The sequence below is a fragment of the Emys orbicularis genome, chromosome 3, assembly GCF_028017835.1.
Source record: "Emys orbicularis isolate rEmyOrb1 chromosome 3, rEmyOrb1.hap1, whole genome shotgun sequence".
Lineage (NCBI taxonomy): Eukaryota > Metazoa > Chordata > Testudines > Emydidae > Emys > Emys orbicularis.
The window spans coordinates 137,488,103-137,508,615 of NC_088685.1; the positions used below are offsets into that span (position 1 = coordinate 137,488,103).

A 20,513-nucleotide genomic window follows, 5' to 3' on the forward strand; every position below is an offset into this window, starting at 1 on the left:
ATTTGCACTTTGTGTGTGTAAACTTTTCTGAATGATCTGACATATATGATGAACACTGATTAGTCAAGCAGTTATGGTCTTATTCAAACATTTTACATGTATTTAACTCTCACATGGCATTAAATGGGAGCAGATGATATCTGCGCTGTTTTCTTTGTATTTTTGAACTCTGAAATGTATGCTAAATATATTCTGCCACTTAAATTCATAATAACTAACTAGTGTTATGCATTTGTGCAATTTACAATTAGATGAAAAACCTTGTTTAACTATTGCTTCATGATGCCATGAGGTGTCTGGTTGTTATTAAAACACAGACACATTGGTTTGTCTGTTACAGGAATATTGTCCTATTAGAGCTGAGAAGACAATTAGCAAAAAACTATGGAATATCAGGGAATAACGGAAGTTCAATTTTTAGCATTATGACACACCATAAAATGGTTGGTGCACAAAGCACCTACTGAGTTATTTGCTTCTCCAAAAAGCAGTTTTGAATCCTCCATGTTTAAATTTTTGGGGTACTAATGCTAGAGCCAATTGGACTGTACTGACTGATCAGATACACACATTGACAATCTTCTTATAAATATTTAAGAAATTTTAATGCTATTGGTACTTTACAACACAAAGAATAAAAGGGAAAAAGTCACCACTAGTGATTCAAGATTTGGAATAATTGTGTTCAAGAAATTTTAAAAAATACTATTACATTTTACACTGCAGCATTTCAGCTTGTTGGTTAGAGCATTTGTGCGCCACATTCCTTGTATCAGAGTATATAAAACCAGAACTTCCTTGTAACCTTGATATGGTTTAAAATTTGGGGCATGCATATACACATTTTACAATAGCCTCAGATTGATGTATGCTTTCATCAACTCACTTGTTTTAAAGAAGTTCAATACATTTCAAAATCCAATTAAACAACAGAGGTTCTATGATCTACTCTGGATTTAAAGTGCTTCAGAGATATGGTGATTTAGCAGCATGAAGAGTCATCAGCCAGCTGCATAGCTGCTAAGGAATGAGTAGAACATGGGTAGTTTCAAGCGCTGCTGGTCCTTGCGACACCAAGCTATAACAGTTCCTTCACTATTTGCTGTGTACAAGTGATGACCATCACAGGAAAATGTAAGGCTGAAAACAACAAAAATCTAATTTTTAATATCATATTTAGCAAATTATACTATTTAACTGAAAATACTAGAGGAGATACTTTAAAAAAAGACAAGTACAGCATAACTGCAACCAACACAAAAATCAGTAGCTTGCCTTCAGTGAGGCAAGTTCCTATGAATGCATAATTCTAGTGCTGTGTGCGCACGCATATGTGGGCGTGGGCAATACCTGCCTGTTCAAACTGCAATTCAAGGTGTCAGTTACAAACTTTACTGACATAAATTTAACGTAATGCCCAGTCTATGTGTTTTTCTCTTTGTCACTTCAAGTACAATCTGCTGTGCTGTTCCTGCTGTCATTTCCTGGGTGGAACTCTCTCTTTCTGGCAGAGGGTGTTCACAGTGCAGGGTCCATGCCCCTGAAAGCTGCTCTCAGATGGATGGCCAGAACCAGAATCTGGCAAATTTCATGGGATACGTTTTTTGTTTTGTTTTGTTTTTTTAAGGCAGGCATTTCTTGATTTTACCACCATAGTAAGTAAATCCACCAGTTCTTTCTACACCTCTACCCCGATAGAATGCTGTCTTCGGGAGCCAAAAAAAAAATCTTACTGTGTTATAGGTGAAACCGCGTTATATCGAACTTGCTTTGATCCGCCGCAGTGCACAGCCCCGCCCCCCCCGGAGCGCTGCTTTTCCGCATTATATCCGAATTCATGTTATATCAGGTCGCGTTATATCAGGGTAGAGGCGTAATTGTTTTATTTCAAGAGACTTAAAAAACCATAAACTTGTACGAAAGTTCATGTTTCTAATTACTGTGAGGTGCTGCTGAGGTGATGGTTGGTACACATTAAATTAAGAATGACTAAATTAACTTGATGCTGAGATCACAAGTTAAACCTGAGACCCCATTACAAATGTGAAGAGAATTATGTATCTATGCAAAGCTGTCAGATGGGAGTTCACCTCCAGCCATTCACACACACATTCAGAATCCCTAATTACACATTTGTACTGCAGAACTCAAGTGTTTAGTTTGCTGTACTTACTGCAATTTAAATAACTCATTGTGGGTAGCAATGCCTCTCGTGCTCTATTAGTATTCTAACACAACTAATGTCAAAATAATCATTTTCCTCTCTATTTAAAAAGTAATTCTCTGGATTAACCTAAAACAGTTTCTAAATAAATGGATACCGTATCCCAATTTAAAAAAAGAATTTCTGCTGCTTAGAAGAGCAAGTCAGTATTTCAGAAACCACTATTACCAGGGTGTGGTAACAGTGGTAAGTGTTGGCTTTAACAGTGATCACTATAAAATGTTTTAAAATGTTGCTTCAGTAATGGGCACAAATATAAATTCTTGTAATAAAATTTGTTACTGTGTTACTATTGAATAATTATGAAATTTAGGGCATGATCCTGCAAGTCCTTCATGCAAGGAAATTCCCATTGAGAGCATGCTTTAGTGGGAGTTTGGGCCCCAATTCTGCAAACACTTTAGCATGAGCATAGCTCTTACATAAGTGATCAATGAGCCTCTTCATGTGTGCAAAATTACACGGGTGCTTAACTGTTTGCAGGATCTGGGCTTTTTTTTTGTGCCAGCCAGGGGGAAGGGTGAGGCGGAAACACACAGCAACAAAATAAAGCCACACAAGTCATTTACTACTGAAGCTCATACTATAACCATTTAAAAATCTGCTTAATTGAAAAGTAAAGATAACTTGTCAAATTAGGAGTTAATATGAAAATCCTGGGGGAAAATATGAACTTTGTTTTAAAAGACAAATGAGCAAGTATTATTCAGTCCACAGGGGAATCCTTCAAGTTTCGGTCTGTTTATCTCATCATGCTTGCAGCTGAGAATAGTTATTACTGTCATGTTGCAATGTATTTGTGCTCATTTTACTTTCATGGGGAACTAGTAGGATTGTGTGCCTGTTTTTAGATAGTTTTGTTCATCCACTTCCCCCATTTGTCAGTGTCTTAAATAAGTCAAGATTTATTTTTAAAGGGAACTTGAATCCTTTTTATGCAGCAAAATTTTTTTTACCTTACAATAGGTTTATTTGATTTAGGAAATGTAATTTCCCGCACAGGTTTCAAGTCCCAAGTACTCCACAGCCTGAAAGAAAGAAAAAAGTAATTATTTTCTCCATATTCTACTTAACCTAAATATTTAGGGATAAACCTAAGTTTAATTTTAGAAACTGCGAACAGTTGAACAGCTAGTTCAATTTTTTGTAACAGCAGAACATTAGCATGATTTTAAAACTGCATACAGTCTCAAAACAAAAACAAACATTGATTTTATAAGTGTCTGTCAGCAAAATACTTTAAGAACTTGAGGAGGAGAGTGTATGCTCTTACCTTACAACCCCATTTTCTAACCCCCCTGCAATAACATTGATGGACACTCCTTCCGGCTGGTTAGAGAAAGCAACAGAGCATATGATTTCCCTGCAGTGAACATGTCCTACAAGATCACCATTTACCGTCCAAAGTCTCAGATCACTGCCCCCTCCAACTGTAATACAAAGTAAACCACGAACGTTACAAGATAATCTAGACTATTTGAATAGCCTATGTCATTTAGCTTTCAAGACCACATCAGCAAGAGATCAGTTTAGTAAAGATTAAAACTGATTCAGATCAGAAAGCTGTACAAATACTGTACCATAGTTATTTTCTCTTTTTACCATATTTAGTATAGGCAACCCCCCACAAAATTAATAGGATTTATAATATAAGCCCTAGCACTTTAGCAGTAAGGAAGCTATAAAACATTCTACTCACCAATATAACTTTTTGAAAATGCTAGTTTTCATGTTAGCAGGTCACAGTAAACACTGTAATCTTTCTCTCTCAAGGTTTACCTCGATCTGCTAATGTGTTCACACTACAACTGCCTTGTCTTTACTAGGATTTTACCTCTTGTTAATTGCCCTATGTTAGCTAACACAAGGTAAGAACACACCATTTTTTCCTAGTGAAGACAAGGCCTGAGAGTGGTAGAGAGAAAGGAGACGAATATCTCAGGCTGTGTCTACACTGCACACCTTACAACAGTGCAGCTGTGACACTACAGACGCACCATTGTAAGGCATGCAGCGTAGCCGCTTTTTATCATGAGGAGAGAGCTCTCCCATAGACAAAATAAAAACACCCCCAACGAAGGGTGGTAGCTTCATCGACGAGAGAGCGGCTCCCGCCAACAAAGTGCTGTCCACAAGGGTGCTTTTTGTTGTTAAAACTTTTGTCATTTGGGGTGTTTTTTTCATACCCCTGAATGACAAAAGTATTAACAACTAAAGTGCAGTGTAGACAAAGCCTCAGATTCAGTCTCGGACCTGCCCCTGGAGTGTTAAGACCATGTATTGTGTTTCTGTAATTGCCAGAGGTCCTAACCTTCAATCATCCTTTAATATAATAACCTACTTGTGCTACCTTGCAAGATTTTTATTTACAGCCCTGATTTTGAAGGGCTAAAATGGTATTTGATCCACCTCACTCTACATGGGAATACAGGAAGGAAGAATGAAAGCAGCTTCCTGAAGAGACATTAGAAGCCTCTCCTTCACAGTACGAGTTTGGCATTTTGAACCAAGACATTATGTATAGAGGACTGGACCCAAACATTAGAAATAAAGTGAATGTTGGGACAAAAAACTGCTTGGTGCCATATGGATTATAAAATTAATCTATTTATCTCGCCTACCTCCCTTGATGGGGGAGAAAATTAGATGCAGACACACACACACACACACACACACACACACACAAAAGAGGCGCGTTGTCCAAATGACGGCCTCAAACTAACATTAACTACACTACAAGATAGAAAAAGTAATAAAAGGTAATGAGTGCTTTTCAATGTGCCTCCTCTTACAGAAACAAATATAGTGCTGTAGTGTGTGTATATACACAATAAGTGTCAAATCATCATGCACCTTAAGCTACTTCTAACTGCCCATGTGAAAATTTGATCTAATATCCAAATACATGATTGGGGATGTGTGAGGAGGAAGAACAATTAAGAAAAAGCTGTTTTGTGCCATTTGGCTGCAGAGTCAGGGACTTTCTGGGAAAATTCCTTGCAGGGTTCCAAATTCCCTAGGGTTCTGCATTAACAACAAATACCTACACTTTCTTCTGGAGGTTTTTTCCTTAAAAACACCAAACAAAAAACCAGACTACTCTACAGAATTTTTCTGGTTCCAGTCACAGCAAGACCACACTTGCTTTTCCTGTTTGCTTTGAGTCACTAGGTAATGAACTCTTTGTTAATATAGCATATGTGGTGCCTCAATATAGTGCATATATCAAGGGACATCTGAATACTCCAACAAGACACTAGTTTTAGCAAATGTAATTTTGCTTTGTATAAGTAAAACTCCTTAGGAGGATACAGTATCTTGGAAAACAAATCACTGCTATCATGAAAGTAATTAACATAATAGAATTTGCATCTCTCAGGACTCAAACTTTAAAATCTTTAAAAAATAAAAAATCAAATTACACATGCAGTCCTGTCAATCACTTACACCTGCATATTTGTAACTACACAAAACGTATACACATCATACTGTATATAGAAATAAGAAGTTATTGAGTTGATCAATTGGCTGCTCAAATGATTCAAGTCACATGACAAACTATTGCACTGGGAAAGTTGGTTCATCTTTAAATCTGGTCTATGAATGTGGATAGGTTATTCATTCATGATACCATACATACCTGAATCACAAACTGTTGCAATATCACCTGTCATTTCACTAGCAGAGACTGCTGTCACAGGACTCTTGTGTCCAGCAAGACTTTGGACATAGCACAGCCTACAAAGAATAAAAGATCTCTAAATAACCCGCAGTTTAGCTTCAGGAAACTGAGTTTTGGTTTCACACAAGATTAAAATACTTGGAAAGTAATAATCTGAAATGATCATTTTACACGAAGATTTTAAAAACAGTTAGAAAGTAAGCATTTTTAGGCTAACCTAGGAAATTATATTTGTACCTGTTCAAATCCCAGATGATACAGGTTCCATCCTTGCTTACACTTATCATTATACTATATGGTTTGCAGACAAATAAGCTGGTTATCTCTGCTGTGTGACCATACAGATGTACTTGAGATTCCATTTCTATCTCGGAATGCTGAAAAATAACAATATTAAAATGAGACCTGAATTATTAAACACATCCACTTATTATTTATTGTTTTGGAAGTGTGGCTTCCATTGTTTTCAATTGGATCAATACATATAGATCTTAGGGAATGAACTGGCACTCTATGATTAAATGCTTCATATCTTCAGTTCAGATGCTTTTTGTAGGACTTTTAAAGAAGCAAACACATTGCTGACATGAGTATTTGGAGTAAGACATTAACTGTGAAAGGCACTATATTCTCCCACTTCTCACACACACAAGCTTTGAGAAGAAGTTGTGTGGCTGGCTGTTTTCCAAACACACGTTATGTCAGTAGCTCAAATAGAGATGGCAGCTAGATCTCCATATTTCAGTTTGACTGGCTGGAGAGGAAATATTGGGGGGTGAGGGACAGTCAATGGCAATGACCAGCACTTTTAAAAAAAAGTTAGCAAAAACCCCAAGTTAATGGGAACATATTGAGCCAGTGCCAAGTCCTTAGATGGGGCTTAACTAGGTATTAAATAGGTGTGAAATTTGAAGCTTTGCTCTAGTACAGAAACTGTCAAAAATTAAATGCCAAAGAGAAGATGAAACTGCTAAGCATAAGTGCTACTTCTTGTGTTTTATTTCATTGCAATTCCTCAGACTTTGTTTATTACTGTGCTCTGAAGTAGTAAAGAAGAGCTATGGGAAAATTCATTGTAGCAGAGAGACGTTTACCTTTCTTGTATAAACATTATTCCAATCTCCTTGTACACTGGACTTCTCTTAATTGGGCAATTATCATTCTGATTAAGCAACTCTTGTAATTTAGAGGGTGTTTTTTTTAAACACCTTCTAAATTACAAGAGTTGCTTAATCAGAATGATAATTGCCCAATTAAGAGAAGTCCAGTGTACAAGGAGATTGGAATAATGTTTATACAAGAAAGGTAAACGTCTCTCTGCTACAATGAATTTTCCCATAGCTCTTCTTTACTACTTCAGAGCACAGTAATAAACAATCTAGGAATTTGGAAGAGGAAATAGGGCATACAATAGCTCTACTAAAAGATGAAAAGAGTCATCAGAGAACAGAAAAGGAGAAAGAACTGGTAATAGATTTCACTCACAACATGCTAGTTATATATTCTCTAGCATGAGCTGAGCAACAAATAGCAACATCCATCTCTGTGCTAGTTATATTGATTACTAGTCAGGACAAGATTGACCTTTAATAATCATAAAACATTTAGAGATGTTTCATTTAAGCAATCACAAGAAAACGATAAACATATCCTCCTACTGTGTACTATAATACTTGCTGATAAGAATATCCAGTCTCTACATCCCTTCAGAGTAATGTATCTACTATTCATAGAAGTATGGTCTGCCATTATTTTAGAATTTTAAGAACAGAACTAGAACAAGGTTTTTAATGGGAAAAGTGTCAAGCCAAGATTAATTTTTCTGCTAAACTATTTTGTTGCTTCATCTTTCCACTTCCCCCATCTAATTTGTCTGTTTTGTCCACCTTTTGCTGACACCTACATCTCTGGGACAGGGATTCTCTGTTATTTGTCTCTACGGTCCCTAGCTCAATGGGGCCTGATCCTGGATTGGAGTTTCTAGGAACTATCATAATACAAAGTACAAAATGATAGTAATGGGAAAGGATGGAACTCTAGGACCAGATAATCTAATTTATTTGTGCTAATAAGTCATGCAACTATGACTTTTCATGCCATCCTCTATGCCTGAAACATACTTGTAAGTACTGTGTGCCATGGAAGCTCTCGCCTCCTCCTTCAAATCTCTTAAGACTCATTTCTTCCATCTATCCTTCCAATGCGGATGTCCACTTCACTACACTAATATAAACACTCCACTCACAATAAAATATTTTTAAAGTGGCATAGATATAAAAATAAATTGATTTAAAGTTGGTCATATATTTAAAATGCCCTCTTTCTGTGTTAGACTGGATGGCTGTGGTTAAGGCACTGGAGTAAGGGATTATACAATAATTACCACACAGTTTCATCTATTCTCTCAAAAGGATATACAATAGTTAAAATGCTTCCCTCTCTGTTAGCAAGAAAGCCCCAGATAGATTAGGAACAACTAAAGGGTGGAGCAACCCACTTGCCCAACATCCAGAACCTCTTGGCTGAGGCCTTTTAAGGGTAGTGATTTGAGTGACTTCTCATAACAGTACTTCAGTGGGTTTTGGATGACAGAGATTGACAATGCCTGGGAGAAGTAGCAGACAAGAGCAGTTTGTCTGGACTTTTTCCAAACACAGATATGGGTCACTAGAACTCTGAAAGCAGGGCTCTCTAGACTCTTATGTCTATCCATTAGCAACATCATACCTGTCTCCTTGCTTCAATGATTTACACATGAAGATCTGCCCTGATTGACACTTCCTGTACTGCATTTATAATAGGCTGTTCCACTACATCAGCACTCAGCTGGGGGGCTGACTACAGAACAGATGCTAGTAAACATGCTGGCATTCCCTATAGTCCTGTCTCAAGCAACTAACTAAACAACAGATGCTACACAATTGGCAACAAGGTCATGTTGCCTGAGGTATACAGAAGTGTCAGTGCTGAGGGATTCAGCAAACATGATCTCACAAGAGGACACCTGAGGAGCAAAGCAAAGAACTCCTATTCGCAGTTCTAAAGTGCCTTACCGCTGTCAAATACAAATTGCTAGTTTCTTTATTAGCATTTTTAAAACACAAGTATTCTGTCCAAAAAGTTTATTTCCTATTTTAGTTACCAAAAATGTAACTGATATTGCTTGGGGCTTTAAAAATTAATTGCTCACAGTGGGTGGGCTTTCCTAGTGTGTGTGGGGCTTGAGCCATGAATTTCTGCAAAGTTTTAACCTTGATGCAATGGAATCCTTCTCAATCTGCAGAGAGCACTTAGGCCTCTGTTGCTGCTCCTAGATTGATCAAGCAAAAGCAACATAAAACAATACTGTGGCCAGTTTAAGTGCTGCTATTCAGAACCCTGTGGCCTAAGATGGACGGTCAAGAATTGTGTCAGCGATTTGCTACTTCTTGGGGAAAAGTTATGAACTACTGAAGAGGCTGATGCTGGAGTTATTCACAGAAAAGACAACTTAAAACAGAAGGCAAAATCCTGGCTCCATTACAGTTCTATTCTATTTTAGACCCTAGTATCTGAGCATCTTCCATCAATGCATGAAGCGATATGACTAACATCTGTCACACGTTATTTAGTCTCATCACTGGGGAAAAGGTGTGCAGGGGAGTGTTTTGGTAAGGATTCTTTTTTAAATTATTTAATACATGATGTTATGTGTCTACCTTCGAGAAGGCAAGGTCAGAGAAGCATGCCTTGCACTTAGAGCAGAATGTGGTAAGGTTTGCAAGAGTCCTTAGTTCCTGTGTGAGTTTGTGCCAGTCTCTTACTGGCCTCCAAGAAGTTTCTGTCTTCCACACAAATGGGCTTTAACCTTATTATAGAAAGCTCCATTGTACCACAAGACTGAAGTTGTTGATCGTGGTCTTCATTCCAGAGCTTTAGGTGATATTTTTGATACTCTGGGCCCAGGCCACTGAGTGCCCTGAAGCTAAGGATCAAGACCTTGAACCTGACTTGATGTTCTGCGGTAAGACAGTGTAGAGAACGGAGGACAGATTTAATCTGTTTGTGGTAGCTAGTGTATTGAGGTGTGCTGCAGGGTTCTGTACTAGTTGGAGTTTCCAAAGCACTGAAGGCTTCATGCCCACATATACCACAATTAGGTACTGCAGCCAAAAGATGATGAAGATGTGAATAAGTGAATCCAGGTCACTGTTCATCAGGATGGGAGAGCATCTCCTAACCAACTGGAGATGATAGAAAGCATTACTTATGGATAGAGCTGGACAAAGTTTTTGGGAAATAGTTTATTTGCTGAAAAATGCAGTTACAGTCAACGCAAAAACTACTTACAAATTTTTGTCCTGTTCACCAAACAAACAGCTTAGTGGTCAGGGCACTCACATATGATATGGGACATCCAAGTCTAGTCTCTGCTCCAAGGGCTATAATTATTCGTAAGAAGCTTCAATAGGAAAGATTCAGAAAGTCCCATACCTGAATTGACATAGTCCAGTGGCTAGGGCACTCACCTGAGGGGTGGGAACTCGTGTTCAAATCCTCTCCATGTCAGGGAGAAGAAGAATTGAACCAGGGGTTTCTCATGTCCCAGGTGAGTTCCCTAACTACTGGCCTAAAGAGGCAGCTTCCTCTTCCACCCATCCCATTCCTAGGTGTTATGTCAAAAGTGCCCCAAATTGAAACAAACTATTTCATCCCAGCTGTTCGATTCTCTGACCAGACACCAAAAAATCTGTTTCCAGGTCAACCCAAAAAGTGTTTTGTTTTTGCAGTTTTTTGGAATTGCCAGCAAAATGGAAAATCTATTTATCTACGATAAGGCCATTGCGGAGAAACTAAATTAATTCTTTGCTTCGGTCTTCACTGTTGAGGATGTGAGGGAGATTCCAAAACCTGAGCCATTCTTTTTGGGTGACAGATCTGACGAACTGTCCCAAATTGAGGTGTCATTAGAGGTGGTTTTGGAACAAATTGATAAACTAAATAGTAACAACAGGTTTCAGAGTAGCAGCCGTGTTAGTCTGTATCCGCAAAAAGAACAGGAGTACTTGTGGCACCTTAGGCTTGGTCTACACTAAACCCCCAAATCGAACTAAGGTACGCAACTTCAGCTACGTGAATAACGTAGCTGAAGTTCGAAGTACCTTAGTTCGAACTTACCTCGGTCCACACGCGGCAGGCAGGCTCCCCCGTCGACTCCGCGGTACTCCTCTCGTCTAGCTGGAGTACCGCAGTCGACGGCGAGCACTTCCTGGTTCGACTTATCGTGTCCAGACAAGACGCGATAAGTCGAACCCAGAACTTCGATTCCCAGCCGCCAAACTAGCGGCTGGGTGTAGACATACCCTTAGAGACTAACAAATTTATTAGAGCATAAGCTTTCGTGGGCTACAGCCCACTTCTTCGGATATGCATATGCATCCGAAGAAGTGGGCTGTAGCCCACGAAAGCTTATGCTCTAATAAATTTGTTAGTCTCTAAGGTGCCACAAGTACTCCTGTTCTTTTTAAATAGTAATAAGTCTCCAGGACCTGATGGTATTCACCCAAGAGTTCTGAAGGAACTCAAATGTGAAATTGCAGGACAACAACTGTCATCTGTAACCTATCATTTAAATCAGCTTCTGTACCAAATGACTGGAGGATAGCGAATGTGATGCCAATTTTTAAAAAGGGCTCCAGAGGTGACCCTGGCAACTACAGGCCAGTAAGCCTCACTTCAGTACCAGGCAAATTGGTTGAAACTATTGTAAAAGAACAAAATTGTCAGACACAGATGAACATAATTTGTTGGGAAATAGTCAACATGGTTTTTGTAAAGGGAAATCATGCCTCACCAATCTACTAGAATTCTTTCAGGGGCATGCGGACAAAGGCGATCCAGTGGATATAGTGTATTTAGATTTTCAGAAAGCCTTTGACAAGGTCCCTCACCAAAGGCTCTTCTGCAAAATAAGCAGTCATGGGATAAGAGGGAAGGTTCTCTCATGGATTGGTAACTGGTTAAAAGATAGGAAACAAAGGGTAAGAATAAATGGTCAGTTTTCAGAATGGAGAGAGGTAAATAGTGGTTTCCCCCAGGGATCTGTATTGGGCCCAGTCCTATTTAACATGTTCATAACGATCTGGAAAAAGGGGTAAACAGTGAGGTGGCAAAATTTGCAGATGATACAGAACTACTCAAGATAGTTACGTCCCAGGCAGACTGCAAAGAGCTACAAAAGGATCTCACAAAACTGGGTGACTGGGCAACAAAATGGCAGATGAAATTTAATGTTGATAAATGCAAAGTAATGCACATTGGAAAACATAATCCTAACTATACATATACAATGATGGGGTCTAAATTAGCTGTTACCACTCAAGAAAGAGATATTGGAGTTATTGTGGATAGTTCTCTGAAATCATCCACTCTATGTGCAGCGGCAGTCAAAAAAGCAAACAGAATGTTGGGAATCATCAAGAAAGGGATTGATAATAAGACAGAAAATATCATATTACCTCTATATAAATCCATGGTACGCCCACACCTTGAATACTGCATGCAGATGTGGTTGCCCAATCTCAAAAAAGATATATTGGAATTGGAAAAGGTTCAGAAAAAGGCAACAAAAATTATTAGGGGTATAGAACGGCTTCCGTATGAGGAGAGATTTATAAGACTGGGACTTTTCAGCTTGGAAAAGAGGCGACTAAGAGGAGATATGATAGAAGTCTATAAAATCATGAGTGGTATAGAGAAAGTAAGGAAGTGTTATTTACTCCTTCTCATAATACAAGAACAAGGGGCCACCAAATGAAATTAATAGGTAGCAGGCTTAAAACAAACACAAGAAAGCATTTTTTCACGCAACGCACTGTCAACCTCTGGAACTCCTTGCCAGAGGGTGTTGTGAAGGCCAATACTATAACGGGGTTCAAAAGGGAGCTAGATAGATTCATGGAAGATAGGTCCATCAATGGCTATTAGCCAGGACAGGCAGGAATGGTGTCCCTAGCCTCTGTTTACCAGAATCTGGGATTGGGTGACAGGGCATGGATCACTTGATAACCTGTCTGTTCATTCCTTTGGGGCACCTGCCATTGGCAACTGTCAGAGGACAGGATACTGGGCTTGATGGACCTTTGGTCTGACCCAATATGGCCGCTCTTATGTTCTTATATTATTTGCCCAGCTCTACTGACAGATGGTGTGTATGCAACAGCTTAGTGTCAGCAAGGAATTCAAGTGTTCTCCTAAACTACAGACTGAATTGACCAATTGTGGGTGTGCACCTTCAACTGAAGGAGCTCGCACTGTGGTTGCAAACTTTTCAAAGTACTTTCCTCTGCTCACCGGCATCATTTCTGTATTGCTTGGGTTCCACTTCAGCCAGCTTGTTCTTTACCCTTGAGCTGATCTCATCCAAGCACTGCACCATCTTGGTGGCTGTGATATGGTTGTATGTGGTGAAGAATAGTCTGAACTTTGTGTCATCTGCATATTGCTGATATTTGAGTTCATGTTATCTGACCAATTTGCCTGGTGGGTGAATGTAGATGTTCAACAGGCACTGGGACACAATTGATTCCTGTTGGACTTCACAAGGGAGGGGTCTGGTGGCAGAGGTGCTATTTTCCCATCCTTACTCGTTGGGTTGTCTCTCAAGGAAGGACTCAAGTCACTTCAGTGCATCATCGTGGACCCCTGCCACATCTCAGGCAAGACAAGTTTAGGTAGTGCATGGCTGACAGTGTCAAATGCTACAGAAACGTCCAGTGGAATGAGAATGGATGTCTTCCCTTTAGCCATCAATGCCATTAAAGCTGTTTCAGTTCCATGACCTGGCCTGAATCCAGATTATGCCATGTCTAGAGTATTAACTTCAGTACAGACGCTCCCTGGGTTACGCAAGACCTGACTTACGCAAATTTGCACTTACAGAAAAAGTTCCATCAGCCAGAAATAGGATTTTCGAGTTGCGGAAATTTTTGCGTAATGTATCGGAAACGTGTACCCACTTACGCAAAATTCGAGTTACGCAAGGCTTTCCGGAACGGAACAATTGCGTAAGTCGGGGGGCATCTGTAAGGTGAGCTTGTAGTTGGAATTTGGCTAGCTTCTCTAAGCTTGCTCAGGAACAGGAAGTTGGACAAGACTCCCATTGACTTCAAGGGGGCAAGGATTTACTCCGAGAATCCCCTTCTTCCTTCCACAGCAGTTAGAGAGGGTAAGGCGGAGATTCAAATTTATCAGCCACCTACTAGTCAGGGGTGGATAGAAGAGCAATGTCCAGACATGGCATTTTGGTACCTGGAGAAGATACTGGAGTTTCTGTCAGAGGGGCTGGCCTTCCCCTTTGTCAGGGTGCCCTGAGTAGTGGTATCCCCTCACTCTGATCTCTCATGTCTGCATCTGGACAGTAGATTTATTCCTTTGGACAGTAAATGTCTGGAGTCCTGATGATGATGTACTAGTAACTAAGTACAGTCCTCAAACACAACAAAAATCAGCATTTGCTTTGAAAGTAAAATAGGGTGGGAAAGTCATTTATTTTTCTTTAAAGGTGGGATGGTGGGAAAGAGAAAAGTTGGGCACCATTCAAATAGTTATTAAAATGCAGAATTCAAAATTTAAATTATTTGTCAAAATGTATATGATAGGGTACTTTGAAAGCCTCTTTTAGTTTAAAAAACCCTAAATAATACAAGGCAGTTTTAATAATACAAGTCTAGTTTTAAGGAGTGAAGTAAACAACAGCAAGGATAAGAAAAGAAAAATAATGTAATATAGCTAAATTCCCAATTATAAATCCTGTCTGATATACTTACCATATTGCTAGAGAATCTGTTCATATACGCTGTGATGACACCAGATTTGCTACCTGTAAAAAGCTGGCAACTGTCTGGTACCCAAGCACAACTTGTTACCTTGGAGAAAAAAAGAGCCAGAGAAAATTAAGTACTATTTTAAATACATTCTATTTCATTATACCTAGCTATTTTATCAAAATCTATTTTTGTTGGTTTTCCTAAGAAAAACATGCAATAAATAAAATACCTGACTCAGAATGGAAGCTCAAGAGCAGTTTAATAAATCTGCAGCAGGTCATACATTTTGCATAGTTAGAGTTAAAATTATGGGTGAAATTATGTGGTGCATCTCTAAAATACATAGCACAGAACTCTCAGCTCAAAGGGATGGAGGTACATGTTAAGGTAACTTTCTGCCCTCCTGATCCTGGGCTGCTCTGCTGGCTGGAGAGGCCTTGGCGTAATTTGGACAGTCCTAAGGGTCTGTGTAAGTTATGGCAGCCTCCCAGGGCTGTGTGCTTTGTCCCCATCCTTGATGCACCCCTCTCACACATGCCCTATATCAGGGTTTGCAAGGTGGTCTTTGGAAAATATTCTTACTGCGGTCTTTCATGGTACCTTTGCTGGAAGAATCATATCACAGTCAGATGCAGGGCTTTCAGAGCACCTTTATGCAGTTCTGACTCTTATGTGGTATAAAGAGGCCAGTGTGGGGTGAGGGTCTCACTCTGACTTTTTCCATTTTGTCTTTAATCAACATTTTTGACTGTACAAACCGTAGAACCAACAAGGAGGCACTTATTCCGCACCCCACACATACCAATATTTTAAGGCATCTATGATCTTCCCTACTCTTGTTCTCAGCCTAGAAACAGATTGTTTGGAAAGTTCTATAAAGTCATGATGACATATCCAATAAAGGTTTTTCTGCCAGGATAGAAGAGCAGAATCAGAAGCAAATTTTGGGAGCCGAGAGATTGAAGAGGAAAATTTAGTGGAGAAGTAAGAAAGAGGGCTATTTGGTGGATGGAAATGGAGGAAGAACCACCAAAAAGGTATATAACTTTTTTGGGGGGGAGGTGGAGGCATTTTGGAGAGCTTGGAGGGGGCTCATCCAAAAATGGGTATGCCCCAGAAAACGAATGTGGCATTTAGCGTAATTCCTAGATAGACACAAGCGAAATACTAATCAGCAAAGCAAATGAGTGCAGCTGAGTTTAAACCTGGGACGTAAGTTTGTCTCCCCCACTCCATTACATGTTTTTTGAAGAACTGATTGAAATCCTTATGATCACATAATAAAGAATGTCATCAAGGACAAGGTGATGGTGACATTGATAACGGGCTACAGAGCCTTACATCTCTGTCACTGGTTCAAGCATGAACAAGATAGCGAGCGACTAAAGACACTTATCTGATGGCATATATTAAGGGACGTACGGGATCCACCTTAGTTCCCACTGGATATGTGCCCACATCACATTGAGCACCCTGCTGGCATTTTCAGAGACTCTAAGGATTACATGGGCATGGATGCTAAACCTTGCATTGTTAGAAACTGTTCCCCAAAAGCAAAGGTGCAGTGCACTGGGGTTAAAGTAGGGTGACCAGATGTCCTGATTTTATAGGGACAGTCCCGATTTTTGGGTCTTTTTCTTATATAGGCTCCTATTACCCCCCACCCCATGTCCTGATTTTTCACATTTGCTGTCTGGTCACCGTAGGTTAAAGTGATCAGGAATGGTGGTGGAAGGCTATGAAATTTGCACTATTACTACCTAGGCTGTACATGTTCTCTATTAAAAATAGATTTCAGTTTTCAGTGATGTCATATAGAGCACCTTTTACAAATACATTAACTTACAATCAGAAACACTTTAAAAAAGAGTTTTACCTGGTGCAACTGTGAACTCTGTATAAAATTTATTGGAGGTTCACTTTGCTTGCTTTTTAGTCTTAAAATGTTATCAGCATATCCCCAACTCAGAATGGCTGACCACTGGATATCTGTACTGTGCATGCTTCTCACACCTGCAGGAAAGGCATTATATGTTGTGTGTCAAGTATGCTGTCACAGTTTCAGGGTTACTGCACCTTTGCCGCCCCCCTCTCCAGTCTTCATTGAGGGCACCCACTTAAGTTTTTAGGCTTCCAGCCACCACCTCTCTTGGTGCAGAGATTCAGATCTCTCTCCCTTCAGACTGGGGGTTTAGGCTTGCAGTCCCTCTGCACCTCACTGCAATTTCCCAGCAGGTCTGACTGGGATCCAGCACCTGTGGTTAACTCTTTCTCCAGGGGCTAAAGCAGTGTACACCAGTTACCAAACAGCTTTCACAAAGCAAACTGCATTTATATGCTTAGGGCAAAAGCATTACAGAAAAAAATATAAAAAACAATAAAAAAAGCTAGACACATACTAGAAGCATACCAGAGGTCACCCCCAACTCCTGCAGAGGGCTCTGGTAGGTGCCAGTCTTTCAAACCACATAAATGGGTTTGCTCCCTTGGTCCCAAGTTCAAGTCAGCTTTTAGGTGGATCAGGAACCAGACCCCCAACTGGACAGTCAGCTGTTTCTTTAAACAGCTCAGGCCACTAGTGTCCATCTCTGAGAACAGGTAATCACCAGTCAATGGCCCTCTCCTCAGGGTGTAGCTTCAAATCTCTGGGTTTTTGCATAATGGGGGTTGTGGAATTTACATTAACCACTTGCCAGGGATTCCCCAGGAAACCCACTTAAACACTTATTGTCCCAAAATTCATGCCTGTCTGGCACATTTCAATATAGTCATCTGAACTCCTTACACTTCCCAGGTCTCACATCTGTCACGTGTGATTACATAACCAATCATTTTGGCAGCTATTTATAAAAATCCACAGTTAATATACAACATGCATCTTGCTTTATTAGGCTAGGATACAATGGCCAAAGTTTTTAAAAATGGGTGTCTCCAATTAGGCTCCAACATCCATCTTTAGGCTTCTAAATAAAGTGGCCTGATTTTCAAAAGTGCTGAGCACTAGAGCTCATTGACATTTTTCAAAGTCTGCCATTTTGACAAAAGTTTTCATTGTTATTTTGAACTTGGAAGGGGGAAAAAAAAAAAAAGACGACAATTTTTGTGAATATTTCTGTGAAAATTGGGTCCTATTTTTTGACCACCACTACTCTCTTCCCTGGGCATCGCTGAGAACTCAACACTTCTGAAAGAGAGGCAACTTATTTTAGGTGCCTGTGGACTTCAGAGCCTAATTTGGCTCTTATTTTTGAAAATCCTGGCCAGTAAAATGCTTTAATGCAAGAGAGGCAATTATTAAAACCCATTTGTACATATATCAATAGGCTTTAATTCCATTGAGTTAACCTGACAACAAAGCCTTCTGCCTTACAGTTCTACTTCTGTTTCCCTTACTCATCCTCCATTCCATCCTCCAACAATTATTCCTTCACTTCTCCCTCCTGCTGCTCTTCTATTCATTTACTTGTTCACCAACACTCTGGTTCTCTGGATATGTTGGCAAAGAAAGTTACCTGCCTTTCCCTAACTGTTGTTCTTCGAGAGGTGTTGCACATGTCCATTCCACTCATAGGTACTGACTCCATGGGTGTTCCAGGGCTGGAGCACCCATGGAAAAAAATCAGTGGGTGCTCGGCAGCCAAGCTCCCCCTCCCTCCCGCCGGCAGCCCTGCAGATCAACTACTCCTCCTCCCTCCCAGGACCTCCTGCCCACTGCAATCAGCTGTTTCACAGCGTGCAGGAGGCGCTGGGAAGGAGGAAGGGAGGAGCAGGGCGTGCTCGAAGGAGGGGGTGGAACTGGTCAGGAAGGGGCAGGAAGAGGTGGAGCAGGGTCTTGGGGAAGAGGGTGTGTGGGGGCACCTGTGATTCCACGCTATATGAGCGCGTGCCCAGCGCACTTTTGTCGGAGATTTTTTCCCTAAGCAGTACCAACTGGGGCAGCTTGAATGCCCTCTGCTGCCATGCACCACTGCATGCAAGTACAAATGGCGGAACCACTACCAACCCACCTCAGTTTTTTCTTACTGGAAAGGCTCTGATAGAGAGGGGAAGGAGGGTGGGTAGTAGAATGAACATGTGCAACACATCTAGAAGATCAACAATTATGGAAAGGTAGGTAACAGTTTCTTCAAGTGATTGCACATATCCATTCCACTGTAGAGGACTCACAAGCAGATCGATCTGGAGGTGATCCCAAAGTCTATTTGAACAGTGATTGTAGATCAGCAAGCCCAAATCTGGCATCATTTCTGGAATGAATGGCTATAGTATAATAAGAAGCAAATGTGCGTGGACAACCAAGTTGTCATTTGCAAATGTCAGGAATAGGAACTTGTGCCCAGAAAGTCATAGAAGCTTAAGAGGAAACCAGGTGTCCACCACCACAATGAACAATTGTGATCATGACACCTAAACAATTTAGTCCAGCCCAGGTAAAAACACTACAGCTCTTCTGATGTCTAAAAATGGTGGAGCTTCTCTTCATCTCTGTGAATATGAGGTTTTGGGAAGAACGGTGGCGAACAGATTGCCTGATTAATGTGAAAGTTGGAAACTATCTTTTTCAGTAATTTTGGGCAAGGGTGAAGGTAAACCTTGTCCTTATAGAAGGCTGTATAGGGAGGCTCTAATACCAGAGTTCTCAACTTTTTAACGAGGAATGAGGGAAGAACTTACAGTAGCAAAGCTATAATTGCTCCAACCACCGTCACTGGTGGTAAGAAGGAACTGAGGAAATTTGGGGGCAGCTCTGCCCTTTATACCTGCACACAGTGGCATATAGCATCAAAGGGTGTTCATGTCCCCTGACAGGTACCACTGGGGGGGAGGAATCTCCAACAACCATGCGCTGGCCGCGCACTCAGCTACAGTGGAATGGACATATACAATCACTTGAAGAAGAATTGTGGGTTTCTAGAGTTCTGATATTTTAAAAACACCAAGTTGAGTTATTTTAATGAAAATACCAAACTAATTGATAAGAATTCTTGAAATCCAGCACCTTTATTAAAAATTTACTTAATAATTCTATTTACAATCCTTAGCAGAATAAGACTGCAAACTTGAGCACTCTGCTAGAGTATTAGAGTGGCACTATAAAAATATAGCATGATTATGACTGGGCAACTAGTTAAGTTTTTCCAGTATTTCATATGTAGAGGGTAAACATGAAACTGATTTCTGGGGCTTCCTTACCTTGCTCTTTGCTGTATATCATCAAAAGGCAGAACTTTTGGGACAAACCACAGATGGCCCTAGTTGGCAGAGCCTGCAGAGAGCCAAACCTTTCTCCATGTGGCTGGCTGAAGCAAACAACTGGATCTGGAGCACTTGGGGAACCTACATATTCCCCCCACTTTAAACCTTTTATCCAAGGCAAAGGACTCTAGAACAAAGACAAATAAAATGCCAATTAAAATAGTCAGTGTAACAGAGCAATGCTATTTTATATGAGGAAAAAGTGCATTATAAATAAGACTCCTATAAATTATCCTAGTCTTGTGGTACTTTATATGACAGGGTCTATACTTTACTCTGTTATAAAGAAAAATAAAATTATGGAAAAAGGCAATTTAATGTCATATGCCAAGATATTAATTTCAAGTGAGTTCTGTTTATTCAGAGACACAAGGTGGGTGAGATAATATCTTTTATTGTGCCAACTTATTTATTCAGTCAGTTATTTATAGGCTTGACTAGAAAACTGGTAACTTGCAGAGTTCAAGAAACAAAGTACGGTGAAACATCAGTTTTCCATTTCTATAAACATGGGCCAAATTCCTGATTAGGTTTTTAGAGAAAA

General features: G+C 40.0%; 1 protein-coding gene across 1 annotated transcript in view; it reads right to left on the reverse strand.

Annotated features, from left to right (window-relative positions):
* Positions 1-1,001: 1,001 nt before the first annotated feature.
* Positions 1,002-20,513, reverse strand: part of LYST (lysosomal trafficking regulator) — a 156,408-nt gene continuing 136,896 nt past the window's right edge. The window contains exons 46-53 of the mRNA XM_065400871.1: positions 19,907-20,096; positions 16,590-16,726; positions 14,714-14,812; positions 6,144-6,283; positions 5,865-5,962; positions 3,498-3,654; positions 3,181-3,252; positions 1,002-1,140 (exon numbers count right to left, since the gene is read on the reverse strand). Of these exons, the coding sequence (XP_065256943.1) occupies positions 1,002-1,140; positions 3,181-3,252; positions 3,498-3,654; positions 5,865-5,962; positions 6,144-6,283; positions 14,714-14,812; positions 16,590-16,726; positions 19,907-20,096 (1,032 nt within the window). The remainder of the gene's footprint in view (positions 1,141-3,180; positions 3,253-3,497; positions 3,655-5,864; positions 5,963-6,143; positions 6,284-14,713; positions 14,813-16,589; positions 16,727-19,906; positions 20,097-20,513) is intronic.